General features: G+C 28.2%; 1 protein-coding gene across 1 annotated transcript in view; it reads right to left on the bottom strand.

Annotated features, from left to right (window-relative positions):
- Window positions 1-17,541, bottom strand: part of LOC129961655 (neural cell adhesion molecule 2-like) — a 229,545-nt gene that overhangs the window by 139,464 nt on the left and 72,540 nt on the right. Inside the window, exon 3 of the mRNA XM_056075181.1 lies at window positions 6,855-7,145. Coding sequence (XP_055931156.1) covers window positions 6,855-7,145 — 291 coding nt within the window. The remainder of the gene's footprint in view (window positions 1-6,854; window positions 7,146-17,541) is intronic.

Genomic DNA, 17,541 nt, shown 5'->3' with positions numbered 1-17,541 from the left:
ATTGACGGTGTGTGGAAACTTTGAGTTCCCTGAAGTTCAACAATTTGCATATGTAATATTCCCTGTCTCTTAAAGCATAATTATGCTAAAAAATATGTATTATTTATTCAGTAATACAGTAACACTTTATTTTAAACTATTTAATCAGAGATGTTATGATACATCGTACAGCTTTTGTCATTCTTCTAACTTTATTGTCATCTAGTACAGTGACAGTTTTAATCCAAATAATAAATAATTCTAGCAAAATATTATATGAATTTTTTACCGTGTTCGTAAATTATACGTCAACATGCTAATTATTCCATATTATTCATATGATTTTACTCTGAATCTTTTAAACCAGAAAAAATTTTGAAATCCGAAAGGTTAACTAACAATAAATTAATTTAAAACTTAACCCTTTAAAGGGACATTTTTTTCTAATCATATTATGTTAAAATATTTTTAGGCTTCAAATTAGAATAATAAAAGGGATTTACTTAGCTTATTAGATAAATTTAATTTGATTAATTAATTAATTTGGTTAATCAATAATTAAGTAACAAATCAAGGCACATCATTTTGTCTGAGATAAAGAACTTATGCCAACCTACATAATTTCATACAAAGATTGATAAATTTGGTGGGAAGCATACTTCCCACGGCCTTAGAAAGGGTTAAAATATAAACTATATTTTTATCATTATAACAGTGAGTTGAATTTATTTTACTTTAATATTTTTCCCATAAGCAACAATTTTTATCTCAAATTTAAAACCAGATGGAACTCTTAGTATAGAGTCAAAATTTAGTCTAATTAATCATTAAGTTCTTAAGAAAATTGTAAGAAATTTCAAGACTAGAGTACACCAGGAAATGAAAATCCATTAGAAAACATATCTTCTCAATCAAAATTTTTAGTAAAATCATTAAAAATTTAGAATAATACTAATATCATTATTGATCACAAGAAATATTTTCTAAAATTTAAAATATTTTCATCGTATATATGATTTTTTTCTATGTAGATGCTATAGATAATGTATAAACAGATAGTTTCCATTACATATTGGGAGGTGTCACTGAATCAGTAGTTTTAATTTGTCATTTCCTTAAAGGAATCTCTAATAATCCTGTAAATATTTTACTCTTCTGTTTCATTGTACCAAATTGTTTGTGATAATTAGATGTACAGCTAATGAAAGAATATAGAGATAGTGAAATTTTAGAAAAATGATAGTGTACAGGATAAAATAATGTTATCGTTTTTTTGATTAAGATTTAAAATTGAGATTTCCATCGTCTTATATCATCCAGTAAATTCAAAGCACTTCAAAACTAATTTAACTAAAGTAGTAAACATGGGAATAAATTTTTCAGACTAGAACTTTTTTTAAACTTAAAATAAAAATTTTAATTTTAATTTTTTTAAACATTTGCATTACATTTTTTACATTTAAACAAAATTTATTTCAGCACATTTAAAACTATACACATTACTATAAATTAACATTTAATTCTCATTGTGAATTCTTTAAAGTGCATTTTTTTGACACCTCATGTCACATATTTTAAAGATGAAGTTATATAAGAGTTCAATTTAATTTCAGAAAATAAAATTTCGTTTTACTAAAAACAGCGCTTTTATAAAACTTTCTTTTGGAACCTTTCTATTTTTTTTAATTAATTTCTATTTCTAAAGATTTATTGTTAAAGTAACTAATTTTAAAAACTTTTGAAACAAAAACCAATATTTAAATGGCACTTAAAATCTGGGAAAAAGTAATTAACTTGATTTGTACTAAATTTGGAAACTTAATTATAATTGAATATAATAGAAATTTGGCTCAAAATATAAAGAAAAAATTAATAAAATTTCAATATGTTATATTGATACTTCTTTTAATAGATGTTTATTTCTAATTTAATTAATAATTAGTATTGTAAACAGTACAATAAAATAATAGCATTTAAAAATCATCATTTTTTGTAATGTTCTGCCTACCTTAGATTCAGCAGTTTCATAATTATGTAACATATCATTGGAGCTTTTTATAATTAATGAATAATAATAAAATACTTTAAAACCTTCTTTTTTTCAAGATTAAATTTCGAAAACTTGAACACTGAAATCATTTCCCGAAAACTGCATGTATTGCATATTGAATTTTAATTTCCCATTAGATGCCTTAATGAATTTTAAAATCTCATTTTTATAATTCTTTTATGAAAAAAATATTCTAAAATAAAAGAATTTTTTCTACTCAAATATTAGTTAAGATTAATAAACTTATCTCTTAAAAGACACAAAACTGATAAAATTGAACATTACATAAAAAGAATTTCGTCAGTTAATATCAACCGATATATATAGTTTTTTTCTTAATAGATTTAATTTCGCATTCCACTTTAAGACAGAATTGGGAATATCTTTTTTATGATGCAAATGTAGAGTTTCATAAACTGTGCATTCCATCGAACCACCAATTACTCTTTTTCTCCGGGTTACTACCGAAAGAGATATTAACGCCCGACTGAAACCATATATTAAATGCAGATGCTTTAAGTCGCATTGAAGCCCATTTGCATTTCTTTGCTTTAATTTTGGCTGGAACCCTCTTTTTAAAAAGGGGCAGCCAATCCATTTTTCATCCTCCTCGATTCCGTTAAAAATTACATCCATAATTGAAAGTTTTCCATGGTACGGTGATACTATAAATATTCAGCTCCTTAATATCGGTTTTGACTGCGATTAATTGGAAAAGTTTCCGCTTCTCCCGATGTAAAAATGCAAAAGTCTTGCAGAAAACTCAGTGATAATAAAGTTTTCTTAAAAATACAGTTAAGGAGTAATGACTCGTGACAGCGAGAAGGTTTTGTTCGTTCTTTTTTTTTTAATATATTCGTTCTTTTCTTCTTTATCTTTATGGAGACGATTACGAATTAGGGAACATTACGAATTTGAGTGAAATTTGCTTCGAGGTTTGATAAAACGAATGCTTACGAATCAAAAACTGGGTACCGTCGTTACCATATTTAACAACCTGGATATTTTGATTTTTGACGCTGCTAAAACAACTTTAGTATTTTTAATAAGAAAAAATCTAATACATTTTAGTACGAGAAAAACCAGAAAAATATGGCATATGGTTTTTTGTAGTATTAAAAATTTGATGGCTGTTTCAAGTAAATTACATTTCATTTCTTTAATATCTCCTCTCGCCAAATATTATTATTTACTTGATGATATAACTACAATTGCTCAAGATGGAAATATTGTCATGTGTGATGTTCTTTTGGTTTGTTTTTTGACACCAAAAAAATGTACGGCAGCAAAACAATTTATCGCTTTTGAGGCATCAAATTTTGGCTTTTAGGGTTATTGGAAAATGATAAAGAAGGTTGTCATATTTGGCGTCTTATCCAGTACAAAAAGTTACAACTTGGCTCGAATGTCCGCCAGGCACCTTATTCGCCTGTCTGGCCTATAAAAAGCAGGGTCGTAAAAAATTATCGTCCGAAGAAGCGCAGAGAAAGAAAAAAAAATGGAAATGAACGCGGAAGGACAAGCAATGATTTAAAAAATAATAATATTCTCAGATGATAACTTGAACTTTGCCATAGCAGATTTCAATTTAATATTCTTTATAATTATATTCATATTTAGGTTAGTTGCATGCGATAATACGTAACAAACTTTTCTGTTGTTTATTGTAATAAACAATTTTATATAATAAATAGAAGAATACTATATGCTATGATTTTCTGATACTTTTATTCTATAGGGCACCAAATTCCTTTACTGTCTGTAGTTTTATTTCTAATTAAAATGAGAACATCGATTGAACAAGAACATGCTTAAATCTCATAGCTATTCAAAAATTCTGAGATTTTACAAATTTATTTATGAAAAGCACCGGAAGATATTTCTTCCATGATTTATTCTAAATTTTTAAGCAATGATATAGAATTGTGAGTGGCAAATTAGAAACAAATAAGTAAAATTGTTTAACGAGTTCGTTATATTTTCTTTCGAGATGGATGGCAATACTGAACCTTAAATTATTTTTCTGGAACTGGAGACACAAATTTAAAACGATAAGGATTTATTACTTAATTAATTTTCACGAAATCTTCCTTATTTGTGGTCAAAATTTGAAAGAGATCTATTCGGTGCTTCATAAATTAAAATTAATTTTGAATTTCCATTTTTATGAACATATATTCTTTGAGATTGCATTTCTTCTTCTCCTTTTCAAACTTTCATTTTATGGAATGATACAAATACAACATTACTTGCTTTACTTATCATCTTTTACCTTATTTATTTATTTATACTTGCAAAACTTTAACTTCATTTTATTTTTTTCAAAACGAATCGTTTTATGTGACATGTGATATAGGCTATGTTGCTTGTATTCCTTTACAGTAATCTTTTTTGTTTGTTTGTTTGTTTTGTTACTTCTCCATTTTCCTGTCTATTGTATTAGCCCGTGTACTTATGTATTTCAGGAAGGGAACACTCTTTTACCTCTAAATTCTAAATTTATAATAATTGGTGATTATTCTGGTGTAATTCCTCTGTTGGCACACACCATATAATCAATAAAATACCAAAATACCTTCTTTTTTTCATAGGATGTATATGTATATGAGGTTCCAAAGGATGTATTATGAGCTTATAAATATTTTACTTTGCTTATCTGCTCAGTATTTAATAAAGCCATTGCTATTATTATTTCTTTGTTTTTGTATTCCGACATGGATGATAGATTGGTTTATTTTTTTATGAGAAAAGGTGATAATAACTAATCTTATAAGCATTCTGAATCAACAAAGATAATATCATTTTATCAACTGACAGCGAAAGAAACATTTCCTGATCATCTGTATTAATGGAAGATCATGGATATTTCCAAGTCATGACATAAAGATTAAGAATGGTATGGACGCTTTACCAAAAGGATCGCAAGCTTTTCTTAATCAAAAGCTGATTTATTGATTTTAATATACAATAAGAATATTGGAGAGAGTTACCATATTTAACTCATTTTGAACGAATCCATCGTCATCGTCTTTTATCAACTATTCAGCTATAAAATAAGCAACACATGTTGCAGCGCTAAGCAAATGTGCATTTGGAGGAGATTTTAAAAAATATCCCTTGGTGGCTTAATGAGTGAACAAGTGTTTTCAATTCTATTTCATGCTGTTGTTATTGCTTATAGCACTTGTTACAGACAAGCCCGCTAATGAAGTCAGTGATTTTAAGCCGAGTTTTAGCATCTCTTGTTTCAGTAGCGCCATGTAGGGCCAAAAGAATGTCTTAGGGACTTCATGAGTCACAAACCTTTTCATGGGGCGGACTTCATTCATGAATTTCATTCACAGATTGCAAATTAGACCTGTATCAAATGATGATCACTTCTGATCTAGTACACCCAGTACTGTTACGATTTGGAGGGCTTTATACCTATGAGAGATTTACTCGTGCACCAGCCATCATGTACACATCGTCTTCGGTAGGTGGGGTTCGAACTCACAACGCAAGTGGTACCAATCCCACGTCCTACCAACCAGTCTATCCCGGTACTTTCTGTGTTCTACATTAGTTATTTAGATAACTAATTAATAGCCTTTTTTTTAAAAATATTTTAAGGTTAGTGTGATGATGTCATGTCCGCATTATCTTGGAAAGGGGGTGCAGTAGCTTCTGAGGGTAAAGACCCCTGAGCATCCGAGGGCAGAAATCTGACTTCGAGCTCATATAAAGACGAAACTCACACAATCGCTTGCACAAACCCTTTTTACATGGGGGCACATTCACACACCTCACAGATAGAACACAGATGAAGAACAACCATGTCCGAACCGGGATTCGAACCCAGGACTCCCAGATCATGGGGAAGATACGCTACGCCTATGCCAGGAAGTCGGCCTTAAGGTTAGTGTGAAAATATTATTTAGATTTCTAGAGTTGAAATTTGTTTTGCTAAAAATTATTATAAGAATTTTTAGGGCGAAGTGATATTTTTAAGTTGCTGATTGACTAAAGCAATAATCCGATTGGATCATAGACAATTGTTTAAATTTGATGAGTCCAGTATGAAAATCATATATATATATATATATATATATATATATATATATATATATATATATATATATATATATATATATATATATATATATATATATATATATATATATATATATATATATATATATATATATATATATATATATATATATATATATATATATATATATATATATATATATATATAACAAATAGTTCAAATAAGTTTGATTTGATGCAAGCCAAATTAAGGCATTAAAGATAAAAATACTAATTCAAAATGAAGAACAGCTAAGATTTTGTATCGTAAGGGAACAGAGAAAGACGAGACGAGACTATGCATAAAATATTATATTTGGTATATTTATTTAAGTTGTGTATAATTTAAATAATCTAATTGTATAAATTTGGGAGTTAAAAAAATAATATACATTTGTTCAGAGAAAACTGAGTTCGAATTTCAGAAATCGAATTCTATAATTGGACCTCTCACTCAGTATGCTATTTGTATACAATTTTTATCTCTTATATTTCTTTGGAAATAAATGTTACACGATTTCCTTGTATTTTTTAGCTAAATATATTTCTCAATCAAAATACATTAAAATTGTTTACGTGGTACATATATTGCAATATTCCTGTATGGCATTCCTTTATGAACAGAATTGAAATATAGTAACTTGAGCTGCAATAATATATTACCTAACAAAATAAAATGTACTGCTTTCTCGATTATTTTTTAAAAATAAATATTTAAAGAGAAAAATGGAACAAAGAAATGTATTCTACTTACACTGTACGAGAAGACGAAGGTGATTGCTATAGCTATGTCCGACTACATTGGAAGCATGACAACGGTATCGACCTCTATGATCTCTTCTCACATTCTGCAGTAACAGCGTTTGATTGGTGATGACTATTCCCGCCGACAGATTAGCAACCAATGGACGGTCTTCAAACTGCCAAGCAATTTCAAATATCCATGGATTGGCCCATATGCTGCATTCTAGATAAACGTCACTGCCTTCTTTGATTCCTGATTGGCTGAAAGTTCCACCTAATGATATGTTTACCATAGGAGCAACTGAAAATGCAATTAAAATAATCAAAAGAATATAAAATGAATTTGATACGTAAGAAACTAAGAATTAAAATAAAAACAAGAACACACATCAAAATGTTAATTATCTCTCTCTATATATATGTGTGTGTAATTCCAGACAAACATCACCGCCTTTGCACACGCACGCACGCACGCACGCACACACACACACACACACACACACACACACACACACACACACACACACACACACACACACACACACACACACACAGTAGTTGCTACTTAATGTGATCACTTCGGGCCTTAAGAATTTTTATATAATTAACAGATTTACAATAACTGAATTGAGTAAAATTAACTATTTTTATCTTGTCGAGGGAAAAGAAAAAGGAAAGGAAATTCACAGATTTCTGGACTATTTATAGATTATTTCAATTATAAAAATAATAAAAAAATATATTCATGAATTGTTGCTTATCGTACATTATTTCATAATGGCTCATTTACACATTTTTCATACTTAAATTTAAAATAAATATTTATTTATCAAATATAATATCAATTTAAAAAAAAAATATATTGACTGATGCTGCCCTCAAGATTTTAAAATATCAAGTATTTGATACCTACTTAGTTTCGTTGGAATATTTTTTTGCAAACATTTGTACACGTTGGAATCTTCAGAGTTCATTACTTGACTTATCCACAGAAAGCTTAGGATTTTTAATAAATATTGCCAAGAATATGTGTGAAATTTTCGCAGCGTTACGTTGATTCATTCCCTGTAAGTTACTTTTCTTTTTAATAATTATCTTTAAAACTCAAACCAGTTTTTTATTATCTCTCAATTTTCTGTCATTATTCATTCAAATGCAACAGTGGTGTATGTTTAATCAACAGGTTTCATACTAGCTCAGTAATACGTTTAAAACAATCCAGAGAGTTCTAAGCGAGACAATATATTGCAAAATACAGGGTGTTTATAAAGTCCCGGACCCATTTTGATGGTCAATAACTCATAAAATAATGAAGATATAAACAAACTTATGGCATTTATTGATGGAATAACTCATATATTTTCCTTTTCAGGTTTGAATATTTTTACTTTTGTAAGTATCGTCTGCGCGTGTGGTTAATTTCAGGTAATTTCATTTTCCAGTCTAAATATCTGTACTTTTCTAAATATCGTCTGCTTATTAATTGCATTTTTCTCTCTTTTGTTTTTGGCAACTATTGCAATATTATATTTAATTTTCATGTGTTTGTTCTATGTAGTACTTTTGTATGTGAGGTTTTATTCGAGCGGATATTAAGGAGAATGCATACACCACAAGAGAAAACACAGATTTTATGGTGGTTCATAGAAACGAAATCGATAGTGCAAGCACAGAGAAATTTCAGAATTTACCAAAAAGATCCTCCAACGTTTTCTTGAGGAGAGTGTCGAACATTGATGACCTAAAAGCCAGAATTACAACCGCAATAGGCTCTGTGGATGCCGACATGCTTGCCGCTACCTGGCGTGAAAATGACCATCGACTTGATATTCTCCGTGCGACGAAGGGGGCACACGTGGAAGTTCATTGACAAGGGTCATGAAACTTTTTGAGTCTATTTAACCATTTATGTTATTAATTTAAATCTATCTTTATTATTTTATGAGTTATTAAACATCAAAATGGGTCCGGGACTAAATAAACACCCTGTATATTCTGAGGTAATGACAATATATTCTGAAGTAAAGACAACACTTAGACGTTTCTTTTGAAATGAAGCACGAGTGTTAGTTGTTAAAGGCAATTGAAACTGAAGTCCTGGTAAACTCTCAAGTTCAATGCATCGTTTAATGCAGTCAATCATTAAACGATGCATTGACTGCATTGACTGATGTCCACTCCTTCTCTGTATATATATTAAGTAACGTTTATTTTTGTCTTTTGGGAAATTGCATTATTGCATGCATCCACGTCTTCTGACTTGGGAAAAATCGAAATAGAATCACTTAGCAGTTTTATTACATTTACTATGGGCTTTGATTTTAATGCAGTTTCTTTTAAAGGAGTGTAACTGGTTTTAAAACGGAATTGAGGAAACCTAGTTGAAATTTTCACTAAAAATTGCCCCGATTTTTTTGACAACGTTTGGATTGATGACTTTTTCTGAAAAATTCATTTAATTAATTTAAAAATTCAAATTATTAAAACAAAGGGAATAATACAGTCAATTTTACTATGAAATACAAAATCTTGCACAACTCCAAATGTCAGAGCTTGTTTGCGTATAGAAGATATATTGAAATATAAAAATATGCAACCGATTAAATTAGTGAATGTGCTTTGAAAATCAACAGTCAGTTAAAACCAAAATACTAATAAAATTTAGGAAGGATTAATAGGACACATTCGCATCTGTATATTCTCCTCTTACTAATCTAGATTTTGTCTTCTGCTTACATATTAATAATTTAATAAAATTTATTTGCAGCTCGTTATAAATATGAGATAGTATAATATCATAAGTGGAAATTTTCTTTCTTTATCAAGAATCAATTCTTAGAATTTAATAATTTTATTTAATAAAAGCATATTTATAAAATTGCAACTTAAATTCTGAAATTAATTAGCTGAACTGCATTGTAGAAAAAAAATCACAGCAAATAATCGCTGATCTTGTAGGTTTTTATTATAAAATATAACTGTATGGAAATATGTGATTTTACATTTTCATACATGGGAATTATTTGTTTTTTTGTAAAAGAATTAAAAATATTTTAAAACTCATTTGACGTCTACGAATAGAATTAAAGCGCATAACTTCATCAAGAATATGCATATAAAACTTATAGTATCTCTTGCTGATTTCTCAATTTCTCTTGTTGAACTTCGAGATAAAATTTATCGAAATTTAATGAATACGACGTTATTTTCGTTTCCAAACGGCAGATTCTGAATGTTTCGATTATTTCTTCGTTTTATTTCAATAAAATTTATATTTGAAAAACAAGATCTTGCAAAAAAAAAAAAAACAGTGATTAAAATTAACAGAAATCCAAATACATTGAACACGTGGATTTAATGAATTTGTAACTCACGTAAATTCATGAAAATTGATCTTTTTCTAAGGAAACAATTTTTTTTACAGTTTTTGTGGCTTTGAATGGGAATAAATTTTATTTAATTATCAGCGTTGGAGACTATTGTCACCAAAAGAAATTATTCATAGTTAAAGAAGAGTACCAACTTCTACCAACAATGAAATATGTGGAAATTTTCCTGCTATGTAATTTTATATTTTATTTAGTATTTTAAAAATAAATGCATGTGTCCATTGCTATTATATTCTATTTGTCACCTGAAACTAAACACCTAAAAAAAAGGAAAAAATATTTACAATAGTATCAGACAGGAAAACTCATGTCGTTTTCAATGTTCATCATTTATCTCGCACAGTAGTATTTTACAGTATTACGAAATATTCTTGAAGACGCCAGAGGAAAAATGTGGACCCAATGTTTGCTCTATAAAAAACGGGCTGCCAAAGAGTATATTATTAATCTAGTGATAATTACTGATGGAAGGTTTGTAACTATTAGATAATTTACTATAATCATTGATTATATTCTAAGTGCTACACCTTAGATCTAATATTTTTTCGTCCTAACTTAATTAATTATATTATACGCTATACTAGATAAAGGCTATAATATACGCTATATAAATCAAATTTATTATAGCGTATTATTATATCACTTTTCTTCTTCATCGGTCCAACAGTCACGGGTGGGCCCTGGTCTTTCTTAGAATTAAATTCCATGCCGTTCTGTTCTTGGCTAAGTGTTTCCAATTTGTCACCGTAACAGTTTTAAATTCTTTTTTAGAAGCAGTCAATCATTCCACCAAATTTTGATCTCCGTTTTTCGGTTTTTATGGCTTTCTCTTTTTAGGTTTTATGGTTGGCCATATGGCTTAATCAAAAAGATGTTTTTCTTCGTTCATTTTTGTACCATTATTTAAAACTTTTTTTATTATATTTTTCCAGTTTATTTTGTCTATCACTATGAACAGTTTTAAAGTATGTCAGCTTATTACATATTTAGTCATATAAGAATTTTTAACAACAATGAAAAAAAAAGATATTTTCAAATATTATGAAGCTCTTAGACTGTAATTATTTTAGTAATAATGAACATGTGAAGGAACTCAGAAAATTAAGGTTAACAGATAAATTTATCATGGGTGAAATTCTTTTATTTTTTATTTTTGGATATATGTTGGATTTTTCATATAAAAAATAAAAATATTTTTTACAAAAATGTACACATATAATAAACATCGCCCTAAAACATTTGGTTTTAAACGCTCCCCCCCCCCGAAAAAAAGTGAACAATTCGATTTGTAATAATTTTGCCAAATATAAATGTTATTTCAAATTCGTATTCTTTTCCAGCATTGAAAAATAAGTGATTATATAATATTTGTGATGAAGTTGAAATTCTTAATCGTATCTATAATATCCTTTATTATAAAATATTAAATTTAGCTCACTTGCATCTTAATTACGTATAGTCTGATAAGGCATCTAGAAAACACAGACACCCTAATTATTAGTGTAGTAAATTTGTCACGAAACCTGGAAAACATATTTAAAGATAAATTTATCAGAAAAGAAACTGTTGCTCTCAAAAAAAGCAACTGACATTAATCAGTGAAAAAGCGATACGTTTTCATAATTATATTTGCATTATATGGTACAGTTAGGGCCATGAAATTTCGCACGTCCGCCTACACATCTTCATAAGAGAACGCAATGTGCATGTTTAAGACTTCAGAACGCACGTATTAAATCGATTTCTCTCCATTGGGTTGTTCGTGACTAGTTTTTGAAGATGAGCTGGAAAATGATGGGAAAAGGGAGGAATAGTTATAGAAAATCGATTTCGAGCTCAACTTGTTCATCCTCAGTTCACGAAGAATTTGATCTTATAGCAAACATAATGGGAACTTTATGCACTGATCCACTCAAATAATTGATTAAATCGACAAGAATATTTGGCTCCCTTCAGCTCTACGTGAAGGAGATGTGCCTCAAGGAGATCATTAAATTGCACGTTAAGCGTTTGTTAATGCCTTCACGTGCTAAAACAGAAACTTATTTGAGATCGTTTTCCTTTTCGTTAAGTTAATGCGCCGACTTAACTAAAAATAGTTACTTTTTTTAAAGATTTTGAAGGAGAAATAATCCTAAAGGTACTCACTGAAGTTCTTCTGAGAAATTACGGAATTTGAGATTAAATCCGAGTACTAGTTTAAACAGGCTAGTAAGATATTCTATTTTAAAGGTAGACTTACATAAAAATTAAAAGTTATCATTTGTCTTATATTGCTCCAATGTTATTAAGACTTATAAAAGAATATACTTGCGTCTCATTAAATCTTTTTTGTTTGGAGTAAAATGACTTTATAATTCTTTCTTAACAAAACGGACAACTAAATTACGTTTTTTTATCGGTTTTGTTAATTTAGAAGACATTTTTTATCGATTTTTGACTATTATCGCTATTAAGAGTAAAAGAGAATGCATGTGAGTGTGTTCATGGTATAGGATAGATTATTTCACCTAGATCTACAAAATTTAGCACAAAAATATTTTAAAGGGTGGGAATGTGCACATATAATATTTTTAAAATCCTATAAAGAATTTTAATCAACTAAGAATTAATTGTGGTTTTGATATTTATTGGTGAGAATTCCTGAAAATTTAATTTCACAAAATTGATTTTTACACCATTTTAAAACATGATAAATGGTTTTTTTTCATGAAAAAAGTTTTATTGTTCATCCAATTCTGGAAATTTTAAGAATAAATATTCGTTTTAAGGTTCAACAATAAATTTCCTTACTGCAAAAAGCTCAAACAGTGTTTATAGTGTTTTTAAATAAGTAATTCCGTTATTTTCTTTCATTGTTGAAACCTCAAGAAGAAATATATTGCTGATTACCTATGCAGTGTTTCGCACTAGGAATCGGAAAGTGAAATCGTACTGCTGAAAAATGCAAATTTTAGTTTGAAATAGAATACATAGAAATTAAAATTTTTCATGACCAATATGATGCTGTAGAACTCTATTTTATTGTTAACGTCTTTTCAGTTAGATTAATTCAACTGTCAAATTCCTGTTTTGTTGAAATGAAACATAAATACCAAGCTATACAGAAGATATTTAAATTAAATAAAGTGCGATTTCAGGTGAACCAATTTATCACAATGTCGTCTAATAATATAATAAACGAAATCAAAACTGAGAAAACAAAACACGAATAATTTATCCTCGAAAAGTTTTCTTAACAGTGGCCCAAATAAACAGGATATTAAAATACAATGACAAAACACATGAATTATATTTATTTTAGGAATGTCGATTAGTCAGAAATATCAGTGGCTTTCCGAAGTATTTTTTCTTATAAATGTTGAAAATTCTGCCAAAGAAATAGGTTGTATAAATTTTTTAAGACAACAAAAGTTATATATTTAAACATAGAATTACACGAATAAGAAAATAGGTGTCCTTTTTTTTAAAAATCAAAATCAAAATAAATGTGATTTATTTTCGTTTAAGAATAAAAGTGATTAGCTTTAGTATTAAATATTATTTATGTTGTTTGTATTTTAAACAATAATAAATGATCTTTGTATTGTAACGCAAGAATCTTTCTAAAGTATTTAAATAACAAATCTGAAAAAATACTGATTATTTTAAAAAGAGGATAAAACTGTTTTTTACTTTCAATAGATTAATTAACCAGAAATAATTTTTCCAATCCGAAACAAAAGAAAACAAATCCCTTTACAAAATCATTATTTAAAATAATTAGGATTTAAAATTTTATGCGTATAACGATTAACTGTATGTAAATAAAGAAAATAAAATTTATTAAATATTAAAATTCATTTTGTTTTCCCTCTCGATTTTAAATTTAAAAAAATCAACAATTTCCACTGCGTTTATGGAGCTTCATGTATATTTAATGAACTCTCCTGAACAATTCTTTTAAAGGATGCACGTTTATTCATAGATTCTTTTCTGAATAATTAAAAAAATATTATATAAAAATATTACATTTATAAAATAATTACTACCAAACTATAAATGTAATGTAAAGAGTATTACTTTCATAATTATCTTAATTCCTTTTCTGTGTAAATACCATTTGAGTAATTTGATGCGTATTCTATATCCTAACTATGCTACTAACTATGATAGTAATATGCTAAACTATTTAAACTATGCTAAATTATACATATTAACTATGTAATATGTATAATTGGAGCATCATATCTGCAGATAATGTGATAATGTGGAAAAAGAACGTGAATACGAAATAATGACGTTTTGTTCGTTGTGCGCCAGAATACACAAAACCAACAACTGAATGCGGAAATAAATTTCATAAAAAAATTAATTGAAACTTGAAGTGTTTATCGTCTATACAATAGATACAGAAATTATACTAATTCACACATCAGTTTTTTACCAAAGGGAGATAACCATTTGCCTCAATCATCTTTGTGGTCAAAAGGAACACAGTTTGAATTAATCATATTGATGAGCTGATGAAACACTGAATAGAGTCAAGTTTCACTCTAACTAAACTATTCATGTAATGAATTGGAAATATTCCACCAAGTCTCGGAATAATTTATCACCTCCATTTATCCGCTTGATACTTGGTAAGTTATTCACAGATAGTTAGTTCACAATTATGATAAACATGGTTAAAGTGCTCCAATACGTGGCGTTCTCTGTTTCAAAGGAAAGGGTTAACTCAGCAATTTTGTATAAAGTTTAATTTCAAATGAAATGCTTGAAACCTTTATTGATCGCATTTCTGAACACGCTGAAAATCGATCATAGCCCATAGTGAATTGTATAGTGTGTATAGTAACAGATGATTCATAATGAAAACATAGTATATCAGTGTTTTACAAGACAAATTATTTGGTCAGAAGCTGCTAAATTTGATATATATCTATACATATGAATTCTCTATACATATGCATTCTCTATCATAGATATATAGATATATATCATATGCATTCTCTATATATCTATGATAGAGAATACATATGTATCTTTTGGTGCAATTTTGTAAAATTTTAATCAATTAAAATAATCGGTATTTTGTTACTTTCCTGTCAATAACTCTCAAAACATTTATTGCAATTTTACACTATTATAAAATTTGTAAAAAAAAAAAAAAAAAAAAAAAATGTATTTTCGTTCAATCCAATTGTTCCTGCTGATTCCCCCCCCCCGAATTTAGGCAATTATTAATTTTTTGCATAATTTTTAACGATTGTTTTTTTAATGAATTTAAACCCTTTTTATTACTTCATTAAATATTTAATCGGGTGATCTTTTTTTGAATTGTTAAAAACTGAAAGCAAGAAAGATTCAGTTTATTATCTGAACACAAATTTTATATAAGGAATAAAAGAGTAAGACTAAATTACTGAGAAAGGTAGTATATAATTTGGTGATTGATTTTAATTGATATTGACATTTTTAATAATATGGGATTTGAATTCCCTAGAACATACTTCACTATACCATGTGATTCGACTTCGCTAGAGAAATTGAAGTATACAATACGCAAACAAGCGTAAGGCTATTAAAATATCACGACGTCGATCACGATTAGATGTCTAAAAATAGTTTGATGAGAGAATTATTATCATCACATTTTTCAAAATGTTTTAATCCTAATCAAATACAACAAATATTCTCATAGATATATAGATATATATCATATGCATTCTCTATATATCTATGATAGAGAATACATATGTATCTTTTAGTGCAATTTTGTAAAATTTTAATCAATTAAAATAATCGGTATTTTGTTACTTTCCTGTCAATAACTCTCAAAACATTTATTGCAATTTTACACTATTATAAAATTTGTAAAAAAAAAAAAAAAAAATGTATTTTCGTTCAATCCAATTGTTCCTGCTGATTCCCCCCCCCCCCGAATTTAGGCAATTATTAATTTTTTGCATAATTTTTAACGATTGTTTTTTTAATGAATTTAAACCCTTTTTATTACTTCATTAAATATTTAATCGGGTGATCTTTTTTTTGAATTGTTAAAAACTGAAAGCAAGAAAGATTCAGTTTATTATCTGAACACAAATTTTATATAAGGAATAAAAGAGTAAGACTAAATTACTGAGAAAGGTAGTATATAATTTGGTGATTGATTTTAATTTATATTGACATTTTTAATAATATGGGATTTGAATTCCCTAGAACATACTTCACTATACCATGTGATTCGACTTCGCTAGAGAAATTGAAGTATACAATACGCAAACAAGCGTAAGGCTATTAAAATATCACGACGTCGATCACGATTAGATGTCTAAAAATAGTTTGATGAGAGAATTATTATCATCACATTTTTCAAAATGTTTTAATCCTAATCAAATACAACAAATATTCTCAATGAACAACTAGTCGTCGAAGCCGAATTATGTCGAACAATTGAAATTTCAATTTCGGGGTTCCGAAACAGGAAAGAAGGTAAAATGTTGTATTCTAACTTCAAGTTATTTACTCTAAATAAATTTGTTTTACTTAGTTTCAAAGCACGGTCCATTATAGATTACTTAAATCATTTTAATACCGGCGTCCTTGTAGAGGGGTAGCGCATCTTCCCCGGGTTCGAATCCCGGTTCGTGCATGATTGTTCTGTGTTCTATCTGTGAAGTGTGTGAATATGCCCCCCTGTAAAAAGGGGTTGTGAAAGCGAATGTGTGCGTTTCATCTTCATATGTGCTAGAAGTCTGACTTCTGCCCTCGGATACTCAGGGGTCTTTACCCTCCGAAGCTACTGCACCCCCTTTCCGTAGTAAAGCGGGCGCGACATCATCATCAAATAATTTTAATATTCCATCGATTTGAATAAATTTATATCTCGTCAATAGTAATGTAAATAATCATATTTTTGAATGTAGCTTTCGAACTGATTTCGATTTAATTATAACATTTTCTAAGAAATTAATGAAATTTCTTATTGTCTGATTAATATATATATATATATATATATATATATATATATATATATATATATATATATATATATAATTTTAATGTCACTGTTATTACTTCGATTAAACCTATGCTTTCTGCTCTTGGTGAGTCAAATAATTTTTCTTTTCAAAATATAAGAAGGTCATATTTTCTCCTTAGAAATTTCATTTATTCTTTATTCATTTCCATATTTTTTTTTTTTTTTGACATTCAGACATCCTGTAAACGTTTGTTGATCGATTACATATTACAAAAATAACTGAAAGATTTTGATCATTGTACAGATTGCAATGAATATTGATTCTGAGAGTAAAAATGAGGTTT

Source organism: Argiope bruennichi, chromosome 2 (genome assembly GCF_947563725.1).
Source record: "Argiope bruennichi chromosome 2, qqArgBrue1.1, whole genome shotgun sequence".
Classification (NCBI taxonomy): domain Eukaryota; kingdom Metazoa; phylum Arthropoda; class Arachnida; order Araneae; family Araneidae; genus Argiope; species Argiope bruennichi.
Note: the sequence above shows the minus strand (reverse complement) of the source record. Positions and strands in the feature narration are given on the sequence as shown.